The following is an 18,970-nucleotide window of genomic DNA, read 5'->3' as shown; positions in this document are numbered from 1 at the left end:
ATTCCTCCCCAAGTGCAGGACTTTGCATTTCCCTTTTTCGAACTTCTTGAGATCCCTCTCAGCCCATTTCTCCAGGCTGTCAAGGTCCCTCTGAATGGCAGCACAACCATCTGGTGTATCAGCTACTCCTCCCAGTTTTGCACTGTCAGCAAACTTGCTGAGGGCACATACAGCTGATGACTGGCCTCCAGCTGCATTTTGTGCTGCTTATTTCCACCCTTTGACCTCAGCTGTTCAGCCAAATTTCAGTCCACGTCACTATCCACTTAAATGGCCCATACTTCATCAGTTTGTCTGTGAGGGCATAATGGGAGACAGCCAAAAGCCTTACTTGAGATAAACAACATATACTGCTCTCCCCTATCCACCAAGCTAGTCATCTCATCATATAACCAATGCTCTTTTCCCGTGACAGATTTCCCTGCTGCATGTAATAGAGATCTTCACAAACCTCTTTCTTTGATTAAAGCTTATTAGGCCACCTAGTATAGGGGTTTTTTCTAACCGCCATAAAATGAACTGCTTCACCTGCCTTTGTAATGAGCTGTAAGTGATATGAAACATAGAGCTTATTTAACAGCACATACCAGATGGTCTATGCAAAGTTGAATGTGACAGGAAGATTTTTGTCCAGATTGGAGGTGGGACTGTTGTTTTGTTTTGAACAAAGAGGAAAGAAATAGGGGGAAATGGGGATTGCACTGCCACTTGTGCTGCTGACGTTGCACTGAAGGCTGCTCTTACAGGTCAGCAACAAGAAGCAGCGAGTATGATCAATGACCACTTGGCAGGCAAAGTGTTCAACACTGTTAACTAATTCTGAATTGCATTGAAATATAGGCCTTGTATGCTTGGATATCCAGGTAAGTTTCATTTCTAGACAAATTAAAGTTCACCAAACTGAAAATTGAGACTGGATACCAGCACAAAATCCCTTTCATGATTTTCAAATCTAAAAAATACAGTAATTTGAATGAATATGATATAATGAATACTTTGTATTTTGTGGCTAGCTAGGCAGAACTGTTGAGAACACATGGCTTTTACCTCAGCAATCTTTTGAGCAAATACCGGCTTGTCTAGACCTAGTCAGTTTATATGTTTTGATGATCCTTCCATCCTAAAGCAGTGCTACTGCAAACAAGGAGATTTAATTAAGTACCCACATTTAAAATAAGTGCTGAGAGAGTTCATTCAATAAAACGCACATGAGAAAAGGGATATAAGTGAGAAAGTTGTAACAGTTAAGACATAGCAGAGAGACATCACAAAAGAAATATTTGCTATAATTGCCAAAGCTCAGAAAATGAATAAAAAATTAACTCTTCAATTTGATGACCTAGAAAATAGAGAGGAGAAATAATGTGCATATGAAAAGGAGTAAAGAAGAAGCCAAGAATGAAGGCTTAGTGGGTTTAACTGAGTGCATTTAAAAATTGTTTAAAGAATGATGAGATGATAACAGTAAAAGGAGATTCAAACTGGCTTTACCAGGAAACAGATCTACACATTTTTCTGTGAAACTTCGATTGTATTATCTCAAGAAAAGAAAGGTTCAGTAGAAAATAACAGAGAATGAGCTAACAGTGAATGATCTGAAAATAGCGTGCACACACATGCATTCTTTTGGCTTTTAAGGAAGAATATACACTGAAAAGCAGGTACAATACTAACAAGGTTTTAATTACTTCTGAGATATTGAACTTGGCTACAGAAGAAAGAGAACTAGATGTCTAATAATTAGAGGTAAAGTAGAAGCTAGCAGAGATAATGGCATGTGTTATGTAAACCGGGTAGGGTTACACATGGAGATCTTTTTACTGCTATCATAATGCCTGTCAGAATCAAAAGAGGAACTGGGAGAGTGTTTTTCTAGAAGAAAGGGGCATAACAGGCCTGTAACAATATTCCGAAAGACAAATTAAATTAAAAATGTCCACAGGGTTCTTGTCTAACAAACATGAGGAAGTAAAAGTTATGTTAGTAAGCAATTAGTAAAAGGAACTTTTAAGTCAGTAAGATATACATCTGTATTTACATATAAATATATATACAAGATGAATTTGTTTGGAGAGTGCTTTCAGATATATGTGAAGTATGTTATAAAGGAACCAAGGAAGAAGCTTGGTCAGATGGAGCTGTATTTGTTGTGGTTTTCTATTATTCACAAAGAGATAATAACCACCCTCCTATAGCAGTTTTTAGATAAATTTCAAAATGCAATCACAGATAGCGAACAAAGGCTGTCCTTGTCAGTCATGAACAACCCACCTGCCGCAACAGGCCTGTCTTTGCTGTTGTTACATGCCTGGACATTTTCTGATACCGGCCACGATCACATTACCCAGCTGGGTAGCAGGAGGCACGCGAGGGAGCTGTTCAGTGAGTGCCTGGTGCGCCTGGCCAACGGGATCCTGAAACCTGGAGGTGGATTCACCTTTGGTAGGGCCTTGCCTGGGAGGCAGCCTGGGGGGAAGACTACGAGTGACCCTCTCGTGCCACTCCAACCAAGCTCTCCAGCTGGTAGGTCCATTTGTGCAAAGCGCTCCCATGGACAATGTGGAAACGGCCATCTTTCAGCCTCCCAGAGAACAGGAGGCGAGCAGGAGATGCGATAGCGCTTCTGGCCTGGCAGGAAGCTGCCAAGACGAGCGATCCAACCCTCGGTGCCTGACCAGGGTGGCCCAGCGAAGGGGTTTTGCGGCTGCCGCTACACCACGCCCGACTCCCCCTGTTTTTACTGTGGGAAACTTTCAGTGTCTCAGTTTCCAATGTGTAAATCTGAGCTCAGAGAGAAGGTATCGTAAGAGGACACATCCAGCATTTCCAAAAAGAGTAGCTTTTGTCATCCCTAATGTGGGCTTTTCCCATCCATTACTATACCCTAAACGTGAGCCAGGACAGGCTGGAGGAAACGCGCGCCACCAGAAACCCACCACCCTATGGGCCAACGCTGCACCAGGACCAGGACCAGGACCAGGACCAGGACCAGGACCAGGACCAGGACCAGGACCAGGACCAGGACCGGCCCCGGCCCCGGCCCCGGCCCCGGCCCCGGCCCCGGCCCCGGCCCCGGCCCCGGCCCCGGCCCCGGCCCCGGCCCCGGCAGGCAGCAGCCACAAGACCACCACAAGACTACCCCTGCCCCGCGCAACGGGCAGCCGCTCCCCTTATCCCGCCCCGGCCTGGGCCGCGCTGCGCATGCGCCTGCAGGTGCCCGCGCAGGCGCCTTGGCGTGTCCGGGCTCCCCCACCCCCGCAGGTGCGGCTGAGGGAAGCACGCGGGGCGTAACGGTACCGGCGCCGCGTCGAGGCCGCGGTCTCCCTCGGCGGAGGTGAGTGAGGGTCCGGCCTGGGTCCGGCGCGCTGCCGGGTCGCCTGTACTTCGTCCGCGGCTCGGCGGCCATGGTGTGTGCTGTTGCCATGGCAACAGTGGGCGCCGGTTCCGCCGGGCCGCCCACAGCGGGGAGGGGGAGGGAGAGGGAGAGGGAGAGAGGGACTGGGGCCGGGGCCGGGGCCGGGGCCGGGGCCGGCGCCCCGCGGAGGCGGTGGCGAGTCCTGACTTTCCGCCGCGGGGGAGGGGGCTCGGCGGGACCGTTGGGGCAGGCTGAGCGCCTTGGCCAGCGCCCAGTGCTGGTGGCAGCCGTGCCCCACCTGGCCGTAGCGCTCCTCCTCGGGGGCTGCCGCCTCCCTGCGCTGGCGCGAAGGCCCGGGCCGGGGCGAAGGGTTGGGGTGTGTGCTAAGTCGGGCGGGAGGTTTTGCAAAAGTGGCTGGAGAGGGACAACCTCCGGTCTGTTTCCCGGCAGCTTGCTGTCCACCGTGTCCGGGCGAGAGTCTTGTTTGCCGGGTTTGAGTTGGTTACTCCGCAAAGCCTGGGTCAGCTTTTACTCCACAGGTGCTGCTTATTTGGGGGGTTCCTCTTGGATATGTTACCTGATGGCTGTGTTGAAAATCTTGCTCTGTTGAGGGTTGCAGGCTCAATTTCTTGTAACTTTGTTCTCATTTCTTTTTGATAGTGATTTCTCTGCTTCAAAATTTCACCAAGCTGAAAGGATATCAGTTGTGATTGATAAGTTGCTGATGTTTAAAATTATGTCTAATAATATCCCTTATTAGTTCAGTCTTAGTAAACCTGTATTTGGGTGCTAACTATTCCAGAGATTTGCTTGGGCAGACAGAACCTGGATTCAGATGTCGGTGAGCAGAGTGTTCACGGCTTGAGTACCAGGTTTTTCCTCACTGTACTTAGTGATTGCTAGTATACCCACTCTGTATGCCAGCAATTAAATAACACTGGTTTTGAGATGGGAGATAGGGTGGCAGAGTCAGTGTGGTGTCACATCTGATGTAGTCAGCCATGCTTCTCTCATGTGCTGATTGACCCGGGCTAAGTGCTGCAAAGGTGTAGCTATCTCACTTCTGGAGACAGCTAGGACTAATCTGGGGTTCTCTGAAGAGTGCTCTCTCGAGCTGGGGTTCTCTGACCCTGTACCACTATCTACTGCTTTCAGCTCTTTCTATATAGAGAAGACCAGACCTCTGGAGTAAACAACTGGGGAAAAAAGACAAGAGCCCAAATATGGCTTTTCAGACACTGGTGTAATACTCTTCTACCTTCCGGTAGAGAGTCAGAGAGGAGATCTTCATCTGTGCAAGTTAAAGGCTACCTGGGAAATGGTGACAGCAGTGGGGGACAAGATCTGTGCCTACCAGTTATGCTGTTCCCATTAACACTGTGGCATTCTCTTTACCTGTCCCCTGCTGGGATTGGGGCGCAAAATGGGAATGTTGCTGGATTTTCAGAAAGAAGCACTACCTATTAGAATTATTTTTTATTTGCAACTAAGATACTTTATTTTGAAAAGGGTATAGTGGAGTTTGTGGAAAAAATAAGAATTCTTACAAATAAATGCAAAACCAGACAGAACTAGTCTAGTGTATAAACAATGAAAAGCAAGGGTAAAAACAGATTGTATGCGGGGCAGCCAGTACAATTGTTCTCCTTCCACTCTTGTGCTGCTCCTTCATCTATATTTCCACTTTCTGCTTGTTGCATTTATTTGTTGCACCATATTTTAATGTCTCTGGCATTGCAGTTGAATGCTTCAGGTACCTTATTCTCATCAAAGTCAAGAAAGCTTCTGGTGACTGGGAGGGTTCTTCCCTTATGCACGTATCTTGGTAGTTTCTAGGAAGAGAACTGGCGTAGTATAGCTGAAGATGCTTCCTCAAAGCTTCTGGGGCGTGGGACACTGGAGAGCAGATGGAACTTCTTTCTTGAGTGCTGCTGCAGCAGGGCAATTGCTTGATACTTAAATGTTTCAGCCTTAGGCATTATAAAATAGAGAGTACAAATTGTCTTTCTTTTGAGAAAGAGACAGTGGTTGTACTGTGATGGCACAGCAGCCAAACTTGTTCAGATAAAGAATTACTCATGGTTCTTAAATGCTTGCAAGAAAGAGTAAGCTTTCTTATCCTACCATATATATACACACCTCTCATATTTTATGACACTGCTTACTTGTTTCTCTGTGTTCTATTACATTTTCTGGCTAATAGTTATGGGATATCAGTTAATACTGTACTCGGCTCTGGTGAGGCCGCACCTCGAATCCTGTGTTCAGTTTTGGGCCCCTCACTACAAGAAGGACATTGAGGTGCTGGAGCGTGTCCAGAGAAGGGCGACGAAGCTGGTGAGGGGTCTGGAGCACAAGTCTTATGAGGAGCGGCTGAGGGAACTGGGGTCGTTTAGCCTGGAGAAGAGGAGGCTGAGGGGAGACCTTACTGCTCTCTACAACTACCTGAAAGGAGGTTGCAGAGAGGTGGGTGTCAGTCTCTTCTCCCAAGTGACAAGTGATAGGACAAGAGGAAATGGCCTCAAGTTGTGCCAGGGGAGGTTTAGATTGGGTATTAGGAAAAATTTCTTCACTGAAAGGGTTGTCAGGCATTGGAACAGGCTGCCCAGGGAGGTGGTAGAGTCACCATCCCTGGAGGCGTTTAAAAGACGTATGGATGAGGTGCTTAAGGGACATGGTTTAGTGGTGGACTTGGCAGGGTTAGGTTTACGGTTGGACTTGATCTTAAATGTCTTTTCCAACCTAAATGATTCTATGATTCTATGAATAATATATTGGTATCGTAGCACTACCTCAATTCTGAATATGTATAATACTACCTTACGCCAAAATGATGACGTGTTAACGCTCTTGTTGGGTCAGCAGTAAGTCTTATGTTCCGCTCGCTGCCGCCCCACCGTGACAGTTTCCTGCTCGCAATGCTCTCTGCCTCTCGGCGCCTAAAGCAGAAGCTGCCACCCGCCACCCTTCCTGCTCCAGCAATAGGTAAAGGCCATGCTCTCCTGTCTCCACTAGAGTAGCAATGCAGCAGGGAGCTCAGTCAAGCATTCAAAGTCATAGGTTCCCTTTGCAATGGTATTTATTAAAACTTTGTTTTTAATGGATTGGAAGGGTGACTAACAGTGCCCAAATAGTAGGCCTTAACTAATTAAGCTTAGAGTAGAAAAGTTTCTTTGCCAGTTAAAAAAAAATAGGTAAGAGGTGAAGGCTTCAATAAAAAGTTATTATAAGGGAACTGTGGCAAATAAATGTATTTCTAGGATAGAAAATCCGCAGTTGACTGTAGAATTAACAAAACCTTAAGCTGATTGTATCAGAGATGGTGCTGTTCCACAGAAACACATCATATCTTTCAGGTTGCTTTGTAGTTTAACTATGAAGAACATATGCATACATCCATGCATACATCCCGTAAAATAAACATTTCAGTGTTGGAGCGCAGAGTTTTTAAGAACTGAAGAAAATGGTGTCCTTCAGGGATTAATTGTAACATATTAGATTACTTGAGGAGAATTTATTTTAAAATTTAGCAAGGTGGATGGAAATATATAGACCAGAAAAGAAGAAATTTGAACCAATTCAAATTTCTGATTTGTAGAATCATGTTGATTATGTTTTAGTATTTATTCACAGCTATTGTTTCCATGTACGCTGGATAATAACTGTATCAGACATATGGCCTGCGCAGAAGACCTTCCACTTAAAGGTCAAAATCTTGACTCCGAGTAGCTGGGAGAATAGGAAATTATAACCTACGTTCCTATTCAGTGAGGAATGACTGTATAATTGCTCCAAACAGACTGCTGCAGTGGAATTCCTTACTTAACTCTTTTGAATCATGTTGTAATAGAGTGAAGAGTAGGGAGCGCAGAGAGCCAAATTCAGTCACAGTGAAGAAAAGTAATGTATTAATGGTAATCGGAAGGATTAAAAACACTGGGAGGCTCAGACTCCTGATCTTTTTCCTGTGTTTTGTAATTATACATCTTTTCGTGAAAGAGGTTGGTGCACTGCTCCTTAGCATCCAATTTTATCTTCTGTAGTTCAGCTGAAGGAGTTGGGTTGTGTATTAATTAAAGAAACTTTGCCGGAACGTACATGCTCTGAAAGAAAGAACAGAAGAGGCAGTTGGAAATGTAAAAATGTAGAACAGGAAGAAGTGAACTAAGAAACTAGAGAAATAGGATTTTTGCTCCATAGTTTAGAAATAACCAAGATGGCAGCATCTGATCTACTGTTGGTTCATTGTCATAAACTATGTGAGAGAATAGAAGTTACCAGATGGTCTGAGTCAAAGACAGTGCAGAAACATATTTTTCTTTTTAGGTAAGTTTGAAAAGCAGAAGAGGAATTTTGGATGGTTTAAGACTCATGATGAGTTTGCTGTCAAATGACAAGGATGGTATCTACAGAGAACTGCACCAGGACAGTGATTGATTTTGGGGGGGCTCGAGATGATAAAGCAAGTCTTTCACTGCCCACTGCATTTGCTAGAAGATGCAGCAGGACAGAACACTGATTGAAAGTTTGGGCTGATAATTTATCTTGTTATCTTTGTTTGCATGTGCTTGGGGGTGGGTTAGGGAGGCATTTCTCTCAGAGTCAAAAATGGATTGCCTGTTCTTCCTTGTCTCTGTTTATCAATTACTGACAACTGTGCTTCAGTTACTCATAATAATACCTCTTTGACTTATTAGGAAGCTGCCCTTGGTAAGATCGGTAACTTATATTGGGTATGTCTTAAGTTCATTGGAAAGAAAGTGCCTCTTTGCAGCATATTATTGAATTCCTGTTTTGATCATGACGTTTTGTAAGTTATCAGGTGTTAAGAAACAGATTTTCTGTAGTATTGGAGAGTACCACGTTTGGCCCAGAAAGCACTGTGGTACTGAGTGTGGTGTATTTTAGTTCCCTCTAAAAAAACTAATGGTCCTCCATGTCAGATGCTTTCTGCTCTTCAGTATTTTCCTACAGAACTGAGAAACAGTGAGGGAAATGCCGTATCAGTGAACCTTATTTTCCACTGCTTCATCACCGTCTAGGATTTTGTTATAATATCCTTTTTAACTACATCATGGTAGCATAAACATTGATGAATTAATAGTTTGTAATTTAAAACTAGCATTATATTCTGTGCCTTCCACATATATTGTACAGTGTTCTTCCTGTGCACTACTTTGCAGAGGAATGCAACCTTCAAAGAATAAAAATACAGAAAAGGCAGAACCATTCTACAGGCTTTCAGTGCCAAAGCAGAAGACCAGTTCTGAGATTATAAATGAAGCCAGAAATGTTCTACGAACACTGAGAACTCGGAGACCGTTTACACCTACAGAAGATCAAAGGAAACTTTTTGGATCTGGATCCTCACGAGCTCCTCAAAATAGACCCCCTTCAGTTTTTAGGTATTGTGACTTTAAGATTTTTTTCAAATATCCTTTAGCAGTAAGTGATTTGGTTCTGTGATTATGTTTCTGGTGATTCCTCCCCCCCCCCCCCCCCCCCCGTGTTAATCTGTATTCCTAATCACATCCTTTGCCTACTTCCAATGATCCTTACTGTTGGTGTTAATCTACATGTCCAGGAAGTTCCTGTGGATTACAGCTACCAGAGGCAGTCATCACACTAGTTTTGTATGTGGAGAATAGTATAGGAAAATGGTCTGTAAGTCACCTTTTTCTTAAGGCAATGCATGCTTCTAATTGAGATAGTCTTGAACTTTCCCTAGAAACTGAGAAAGCTTGCTTGTTTCCACATAAACTGTATGCTAGATCTTTTTTCAGAGCTTTCTCAGATATTTTTAAATATAAAATTGTAGGTCTTGAAGTTTGAAATGCTCAATGCCAGCAGTGTGCCCAGGTGGCCAAGAAGGCCAACGGCATCCTGGCTTGTATCAGAAATGGTGTGGCCAGCAGGAGCAGGGAGGTGATCATGCCTCTGTACTCGGCTCTGGTGAGGCCGCACCTCGAATACTGTGTTCAGTTTTGGGCCCCTCACTACAAGAAGGACATTGAGGTGCTGGAGCGTGTCCAGAGAAGGGCGATGAAGCTGGTGAGGGGTCTGGAGCACAAGTCTTATGAGGAGCGGCTGAGGGAACTGGGGTTGTTCAGCCTGGAGAAGAGGAGGCTGAGGGGAGACCTCATCGCTCTCTACAACTACCTGAAAGGGGGTTGCAGAGAGGTGGGTGTTGGTCTCTTCTCCCAAGTGACTAGTGACAGGACTAGAGGAAATGGCCTCAAGTTGCGACAGGGGAGGTTCAGGCTAGACATTAGGAAAAAGTTCTTCACTGAGAGAGTGGTGAAACACTGGAATAGGCTGCCCAGGGAGGTGGTAGAGTCACCCTCCCTGGAGGTATTCAAGGAGCGTGTGGATGTGGCATTGTGGGATGTAGCTTGATGGACATGGTGCTGTGTGGTGTTGGGTGGGTTGTGGCTTGTTATTGTTGTTGTGTGGCGTGGGTTTTGTGGGGTTTTTTTTGTGGGTTTTTTGATGTTGTGTGGTTTTTTTTTTTTTGTGGGTTTTTTTTGTTTTTGTTTTTTTTTTCTTTTTTTTTTTTTTTTCCCAGGTTGGACTCGATGATCTTACAGGTCTTTTCCAACTGTACTGATTCTGTCGCGTCGTCGCGTCGTCGTCGTCAAAAAAAATATTAAAAAAAAAAAATATTACTTGAAAATGGTTTCTTTGTGGAGTTTTGTGACGTAGCATAATTCACAGAGCTCAATAGATCTGTCTATTGTGACAAAAGAGGAAAAAAAAAAGTATATTGGGCTTTTTACATCCATTTTCCCATTCATTTTTTAGCTCTCCTTATATGCCAATTCTGTAACAACTGTAGGGAGGAGATATGAGCTGTATTTGTAATGTTAAGTGCCAGGCATGCCAAAAAGGATGCTGAAACATGTTTGAATGGCCATATGAGTAAGCCAGTGTCCATGCTGTTTTCATGGCAGCATGACTTCAGGCACTGTATGTATCCGATATTCCTTACTGCATAGTGTTGTGCCCCTACAGAAGGCAGGAGCCTGAGAGTGACTTGGCTCTTTGGTGGTGACCAGGTAATGAGGTCACTCTGGCTGACATCCATGCTTGTTCTGTCTGTGCTTCTCCTGTGTACGGGAAGGAGCATGCTCATGCCTGCACAAACCTGGGTTTTCTACCCTGCAGTGTTCTGCAGCTTGTGTCACATAGCTTGGGCACTAACCACAGTTGGGTTTGTGCATGAATTTAGGCTTTTATTAGAGAATTGTTATAGATGTGTATGAAATAAACTGTATCATGGCAGGTGTGCAGGCGATCTTGTAATTATTCTCCCTTGATGCTGCTGAATTCCCAGATTATCAAAGTTAAATAGCATTTGTGGAAGAAGAGTGATAGTGTAAAAGTGCTGCCACTCTTCCTTTCTTCCTCCTTTCCCCCATATTCATTGGCAAAGGGAAGAAGCATGCAACAAAAAAAACCAAACACCACAATACCACAAAACACTGGGTCTGCTTTATTCATGTTATGTTTAATTTCTTTATGCTAGTCTTCGTGCATCCTGTTTTGATTTGGCTGAATCAAGACCAGTGTCTGGTGTTCGTCTTAGCCCACTGGATCATGTGAGTACTCTCGAAATAACTCATGCAATACTAACATAAAAGTACGTGTATCAGTAGTGTTAGGAAAAGATACGGCTTAAATAGGTTGGGGAGAAATGGAAGCCTGTTGTAACGTTAGTCTGAGACTTACAAAGTTGGTTTTGTCATTTTTTCCCCCGAAGAAACCTGAAAATAATTTAAACTACTTAAATATTGCTGTATTGCCTTATAATTCTAAGTGACATTAGCAAGAATCAGAAGTCATATACTTGAGTCAGCTTTCTTGTGTAAGATTACTAAAATGGACAAAGGTCATGAGCATCAACATGAGCCAGCAATGTTCCCTTGCTGCTAAGAATGTGGCTAATGATATCCTGGGCTGCATTAGGAGGAGTGTTGGCAGCAGGTTGACAGAAGTGATCCTTCCCTTCTACTCAGCACTGGTAAGGCCATACCTGGAGTGCTGGGCCCAGTTCTGGGCTCCTCAGTACAAGAGAGACATGGAGCAACTGGAGAGAGTCCAATGAAGAGCCACAAAGATGTTGAAGGGACTGGAGCAAGGCTGAGAGAGCTGGGACCATGCAGCCTGGAGAAGAGAAGGCTTGGGGGAATCTTACCCATGTATATAATTATGTGAAGGAAGGGTGCAAAGAGGATGGGGCCAGGCTCTTTTCAGTGGCAGGACCAGAGGCAACGGGCACAGACTGAAACATGGAAGGTTCTGTCTGAACTTCAGGAAACACTTTTTCCACTGTGAGGGTGATGAAGCCCTGGCACAGGTTGCCCAGAGAGGTTGTGGAATCTCCATCCTTGGAGATCTTCAAAAGCTGCCTGGACATGTTCCTGCGCAACTGTCTCTAGGTAGACCTACTTGAGCAGGGGGGTTGGGCGAGATGACCTCCAGAGATCCCTTCCAACCTCAACCATTCTGTGGGAAGTAAATAGGTTGATTGTGCTTTCTATTTGACTTGCACGTCTATAAAATGTAATGACTGTAGTTTATTTAAAAAACAGATAGAGGTACTTGTAAGAACTCCTTTTTCCCTTCTGTGAAAATTTTGAATTGTTTTCAATTTATAAGTGTATCTGCTCTTTCAGGTTTTTGGTGTTTAATCTTTAAATATAAGATTAAGTCATGATCATTTGTTTAGTACCTGAGAACAGACCATGCTAAAACAGTTAAGTAAGATTACTGTCTTGAAGAAAAAAATATACACAGCAAGCGAAGTGTAGCATTTTCTAGGAAATTAGGGGGAAAAAAATTCCAAGAAATGTTATACTTCAGTGATTTCAATAAGGTAATGTATTTATATGAATCAAATTAAAAAAACCTGACCATACTTATATTTAGATTAAATATACCTACAGTTGGACTTAAATACTGGTGTTAAATTTTCATTTATCTTGTGTGTGAGAGTGGAAGAAAAAATAGAGAAAACTACTGTTAAGACCAATGCAAAACCTGCCTTTTCTGCTTTACCAATGGAGATAATGTTAGTACATTGTAAATGTAGAGCTTGTATTAGTCATGGTGGTTGTGGGGAGTGGTCACCTCTTGGCTATCTTCAGCTAATACCGGGGAGAACTCTGAAAGATCAGACTGGAGACTTTCTAGTGGATTCTTTATTGTAAGGAAATTGGAGGAGAACCTTGATCTTAGAGGGCAATATGTTTATGTAGGGCACAGGTGTTTTGTACCAGAGGTTCAGGGGGTTGGTCACATCCTCTAAGGTGCAAGACACTGACATAAATAAAAGTAGAACTTGCATATTTCTGGATCTGCATGATTTGTCTCAGTGTGATAGGAAGTAGTACATGTGATATGAACACATTTGAAGTGTTTTGGAAATACTACTTTAGTGCTCAAAACCAAATCATAAAGAATAGATGTGCCTCTAGAATTGTTAGCGCAAGTTAGCACAGCATTTTTTTGACAAATAAGCATGCTGCAGATGATGTTAAATGAGTATTTATGTGGGAAATAAATAATTCCGAGTTTCAGTTGCTCTAATCAGGCAAGTTTTTGTTTGCTTTCTGCACCCCTGAATGTTTGCTTTTAAATGGCTTTCTGTGGTGATAATGGTATAGATATGTGGCTTGTTCAGTGGAATGGTATCATTAGATTCTGGATATGAAAATGGAAATTGCTTAATGAGAAAACCTATGTAACTTTTATCTAGTCTATTCTGAACTTAACCCTTTGTATAAATCAATTGGTTTTCTTTTTTTTATCTTTGTCACAGAAACCAATACTAGTCACTTTTGCAAAAGATGAAGATTCTTCCATTTCCTTTCAAAAATCTCCTGCTGATGCTGCAGAGGTTAGAAAAGTCAGCAATGCTCGGGCATGCTTATTTAGAAGAACTTCTCAGGGTAATTTCCTTTCTGCTAAAATGGTTTCACCTGATCAGAGTGAGAATGTTTTGATACATATTATTTCCTAGAAAAATAACTGCATGATGGGTTTTAATATCATTCATTACATTAATTATTACATTATATTAAAAGACCTGCATGTCCTTTCGGAGTAAATATTAAAAATATTTAAATGGCTTTACGGCAGTTTTGAAAATGTGATTTTCAAAAATGATACTGGCTTTCACTTCTGAAAATGAGTTGAAAGCTACTCAGGTGCTTTTTTTTTCCTATGGGTTTCTAAGCAATGGAATTTTTACTGGAAGTTTTCTTCAGTAGGTAAAATTTACATTAAATGCTGAAACGTTTAAAGAGATAATGAGATGGCATCATCTAAGGGGATTCCCTGATGGATTATTGAGCATAAAACAAGGACTAGAAAGGAATGATATGTCTTGACAGGCCTCCAACTACATTGTATTTGTTGTTAAGAGTTTCATTAGTAGAGACTTAATAAAGGTTGCTAAAAGTGGGATTTAAAAGTAATTTTCCTGCAGATGGGAAATGACTTGACATCTTGGTTTCCTGCACATTGGCTCATAATAAAACGTGCTGGAACTCTGTCTTTAATGAAGACTCATTTGTAATAATGACAATTCTTACATTGCCTGGGATAGTTACTTTAAATGATAAACTGAATATCTTGCTTTTTACCTTATTTCAAAATAAGTCTTATACAAAAAGTACTAAACTTTACTTCATTATTATGTACATATTCTATATGTACATTATGTACCCCTATATGTAGTTTAATCCATTAGCCTTAAGAAGCTGATGTTACTAATCGGAGAAGTTGAGAACCTAATGTAGTTACAGCCTGAGTTTGCCGCTTCTCCCCTTTGGGGATCATGCAAATATTTACATAAGTTTTTTGTGCAGGTTCTTATCACGTATACATACCAAGGTACAAGATTAACAGCTACCTTTTGCTTGAGTTCCTTCTTAATATTCGGATCCTGAAATATAATCACTTCTTTCACAAGGTACAATCCACCTATCTGTAAAAGTGAAATAATAGAAAAATAGATGAAAGTTTAAAATGTTAAAACACAAAACTGAAAGACTTTAAGAAATGATGTTCATAAGAAGACTTTGACTGCTTTGCTCTAAATAGTCTTAAGCTTTCTCACCTTTTAAATTGATACAAGCAAATTTTGATAATGTTAACATGACAAACAGTAATTAATTTTGACCTCTGTTGCGTGTATTTATTGCGTAAGAACACTTCTACAAAATATGTTCTCTTTGGCTGTTTCAGGTGAAGAGAAGCTAGATTCTGAAGAATCAGCTATGGTGAATAATCTTTGCAGAAGTAATGATAACTGCTTAGCAGAGCAAAGGTCATACACACCATTTAACGATGAAAGTAGACAACTAATTTGTAATGACCGTATCAGCAGATCGGAGAGGGAAGACTTCCTAAAAGGGACAGCGGGAAAGTTTTTATTTCAACTGAGAGGAGGAAGGTTGGTATTGCTCGAATATGGTAATGAGCGCCTTCAACACAACCCTCTTCCTAGATATTCAATTGTGCAAGTATCAAAATGTTTAAAATTAATGGAATTTGAAGGTAGCACTATTTATGCATTAAAACAATACTGTGTTCAGATTATTAGGAAAAAAAATCTTTACACTTTTGTTCTTAGGAAGTTTCTACAGTCAAAAGACTAATTTGTCCAAAAATTGTTGGTAGGACGTTGCTTGATATGAAATAACTCTAATTTTGTTTGATCATTAACATTTCAAAACTGAGTCTTCTAATAATTGCATATAGAATACTCAAGTTTAAATTCAATGTGCTTGCTTTTACAGTTCAAGCCTGTTGTTTTAAGATGCTATACATTCTTCCATTACCTCCACAGATGAGTAGAGCTGTTTTTTCAGTTCGGGTGTAGTGGAAATATGTGATCATACACAAAAAACAGGCTTAAACTCATTGGCAGTAGAGGCAGAATTTTTTGGTGGCATTGAGTATTTTTTAGTTCATTTTTTTTTGATGACCAAACAGATGTAAGAGATTAATAGGACTTACGTGCATGCAGTCTGTTTTTACTGAACCTAGACTGTTATTATCCATTCTGTAATTCACAATTAAGTAATTTTTTTTTTCCTTTCGATTCAGATCTGAATTCTTGCACAGGGAGGAATAGTCCCTGACGTTATGTTCAGTAGGTGTATCAGCTGCTGCATTAGTAGCTGGACTAACAACTGTTTTGTGCTAATAACATTGACAGATATGATAATCTCTACAGCAAAGAATGAGTAATGGTTTATTTTCAAAACACATACTGTAAACCCTTGGTCACTATTAAATATAAAAGTTTGCCAGTAGATATCTTCTTTCTAGCATGTTTTTATGCTTAGGAAAAAATATTTCCTTGGATGTTCTTAAGCACCTTTGATATTAAGGAGTATATTCTTGATTTTATAAAATGAAATGTCTTTCATTTACTAACTTGATGATAGTACTAAATAGTTTAGAGAATGTTGTCCGTTGAGGCTGTTACAGCAAATGATACGTAGTAGAGCTATCGTAGCACTCTTATTTTATACTAAACTGAAAGCAGGATTTAAAAAAAAAAAAAAGATTCTGAAAGACCAGAGACTTGTGGAAGCAAAGAAAAAGTTTGCTTTCCCTTGAGTAAAGGACAAAGATCCTTCATCTATATCAGTCCAAGAAGTTTGTGCCATCATAGGATGGAATGGCTCTAGGTAATCTCAACTGCTCTCATAAATTCTAACTCATTGCTACGACTTACGCCAGTAAACGCATTGGTTCAGTATTCGCATATGATGCTACACGAGTAGTCAGACCTTGATCTTTTCTGAGTTCAGAGATGTCATTCTTCATCTGACAAGGCAGTTGAAAGGTATCACAAACCTATCCTTCAATACAGTTCGTTTAGTTTGGTCTTGGTAGGAGTTGTATATAAAAGGTTTCAGTACCATAGAGGGGTCATTGCAGTAAAAGAGTTTTGAAATTCTTTCTCAACAGAACATGTTTACAGGTACTAGATGATTGCTATGATTAGATTGCATCTGTTTCTGTGTCATAAATACTTAAGGCATCTTGTATGAAGTTAAAAGGTATTTTCTATTTAAAGTACATTGTATTCAGGAATAATAGGATGAGGGCTTAAAGGAATGTGAGAATTTTTATTACCTGGAGTCCTGTCATTCTCCGTGTGAAGCAGTTGTGTCGGCCTCAATTCTGTATACCAGTGATTTAAAACCCTTGAAGGAATTAAGCAAGAGGATTATAGAAACAGTACACTTCATACAGGAGAAGGTACATGAGACTCTCTACTTCCCTTTCCCCACAGTTCCTGTGTATGGACCAAAATAACTTTTCTAATAAAGCTCTGTTTCTGTTAATGAAGAAACTGTACAGCATGCCAAAATAGCATGGCAGATTTCTGCCATTAATGCTATTACATTTATTTTAAAGAGAACAGAAGGGGGAAGTATTTTATTCCAGCAAAAGCCTTGCTCACTTTCCATTTCAAATTCTTTTGTTGTCCCAAGGACTGATGAAAAGAATGAACAATGCTAATGAAATCATTACTACTTTATAATGATACTGGGGGGAAAAAAGGAAAAAGGACCTTTTGAGGGGAAGAGTTATTTGTCATTTTGTTTGCAATTCTGTTTTTTCAAATAACCATCTAGTTATAATAGAAGCAGTATATTAATTGAAGCAGATTTCAATTATTGACATGTTGCCGCAGGAAAGCAAGGAGCAATTTCTGACAATCATAAGAAAGCTAAGTTTTGCTTACAACTTCATCCAGCCATTGTGTCTTGCCATCTATTGTGATTGCTATAGAAATGAAACTTCTGAAATGTTTTCTGCATTCATATCTTTCAACAGAAGTGTCAACAGTGATGGCAGATTTGCTGATGAAGAGCAACAGTTTCCCTGGTGAGAAAAGATGATTTATTTTTTTTCTCCTATTCCAATTTCTCAATAATCTGAAAGCTTAGATGTCATTCCAGCACTCCTTAGAAACATAGGTGGCTTCAATGAGGAAAAGCTTGGTGGCAAACAGTTGATTCCCAAGTGGCCTGCACTACACTTTTTTTTTAGTAAGTGATTTATATAAATAGCTACAAAAGAATTAGAAGGTGCTGTAAAGAAGATATACTATGGCCTGTTTTCTATCACCATTGCTGTCCTTATTAAATGCTTGTTTGACAGAATCCTTGAGAGATATTCATGAACTGCTTCCATAAGACTAGTTTCTCTTTCTTGTGCTTTTTAGAGTTTGGGAGTGCTTCGATAGAAAATGATAAAAGCAGGGGACAAGTGAATACAGGAAATCACTTCTGTCTGATTGCCTAAACTAGCTTCACATCTGCGCCCAAAAAATTCATTCCTTTTCTCCTCAAAGAAAGGGATTCCTACAGAGGAGACAGATTTCCTTCCTGAAGGGAACACTCATTCTGTTTTGCTCTGGATGAATTTTTGAAATGAGTGACATGGTGTGAATATTAGTTTGTTGTATGGTTTAGCTGATATTGCTGCAAATTCTCCAGACTTCTTTCTGGATTTGTCTTTTCTCATTATGTATATTAACAACTTCTGGACTTCTCATAAAGACATGGAAACAGGAAATTAATCTACTCCTAACTAATCTTTCTGTATTTCTGCCTCAGTTCCACTAGCTATTGAGACCACTAATTTAAGAAAGAAACAATCGAGTGGTGGGAAAGCTTTCACAGGTAGAGCTTTCTACAGTGTTTTCCACTGTAGAAAAAGAAAGGATGACACCTGCCCATCCAAGAAGGTGTCTATTTTTGTATAGGGTTAGAGGATACTAAGATAAAATCTGGAATGAAGAATTCTTTTTTCAGAACTTCTTATAGACTTCTGAAGAAAAGAGCAACAGGCAGCTGTTATCTCTGGTCTCTTCACTTGTGAAAGAGAGTGGAGTTTAGGCTCATTTTTACTGCCTACTCCAAAGGGAGTCTTTCTACTATAGTCATTAGGTCGTGAGAGTTGTTATTACCAACTGAATGTTAATTCTAGAATGGGAAAGTGTGCCATGCAAGGGGTAAAGAAGGAATGCCAATTCAGTCTAGGTAGGATTATAGTAACAATAGTTTTAGATTGATTTTTTTTTTTTTTAGAATGACAATGCTTATACAAGATTCAAGTTAGGAAGATGAAGATGTTGTGGTTTTCAGACTCAAATATATTTAGACTAGTATTTTAGCTGTGTTTTATGGTTAGAATTAGGCTGTCAGTTGTCTGCTTGCTCAAAGATACCCTGCCACAAATAGATATTGTTAATATTTTGTGTATGAGGCAGAAGATACAAAAACTGTGAAGAATAAAACAGATAAGGATATAGGTTTTTTCATCAACCTCTATTATTCTTTTAAGCCATACTATTTAACATGTGCATGAAGTTCTTCATCAACAGCCTGTATAAATAGAATTCTATATTCTTTTTATCACTGGAGCTGTCATAAGTAATGGACTATGCCCATGATTGTGTTAATAGAGGAATTGTTATTTGCTCATCTTTAGGATGACTCAGAGTGTAGTTGGCCTATTTGTCAACATATTTTTGCAAATTATGTTGCCTTTCTACTATTTATCCTTTCTCATATCAGTGGT

General features: G+C 40.8%; 1 protein-coding gene across 1 annotated transcript in view; it reads left to right on the top strand.

Moving 5' to 3' along the window:
• The first annotated feature begins 8,542 nt into the window (after positions 1-8,542).
• Positions 8,543-18,970, top strand: part of ARMC2 (armadillo repeat containing 2) — a 58,977-nt gene continuing 48,549 nt past the window's right edge. Inside the window, exons 1-5 of the mRNA XM_059831632.1 lie at positions 8,543-8,760; positions 10,881-10,953; positions 13,176-13,344; positions 14,606-14,813; positions 17,219-17,269. Of these exons, the coding sequence (XP_059687615.1) occupies positions 8,543-8,760; positions 10,881-10,953; positions 13,176-13,344; positions 14,606-14,813; positions 17,219-17,269 (719 nt within the window). The remainder of the gene's footprint in view (positions 8,761-10,880; positions 10,954-13,175; positions 13,345-14,605; positions 14,814-17,218; positions 17,270-18,970) is intronic.

The sequence above is a fragment of the Gavia stellata genome, chromosome 2, assembly GCF_030936135.1.
Source record: "Gavia stellata isolate bGavSte3 chromosome 2, bGavSte3.hap2, whole genome shotgun sequence".
Lineage (NCBI taxonomy): Eukaryota > Metazoa > Chordata > Aves > Gaviiformes > Gaviidae > Gavia > Gavia stellata.
This window is presented reverse-complemented; position numbering and strand designations above follow the sequence as displayed.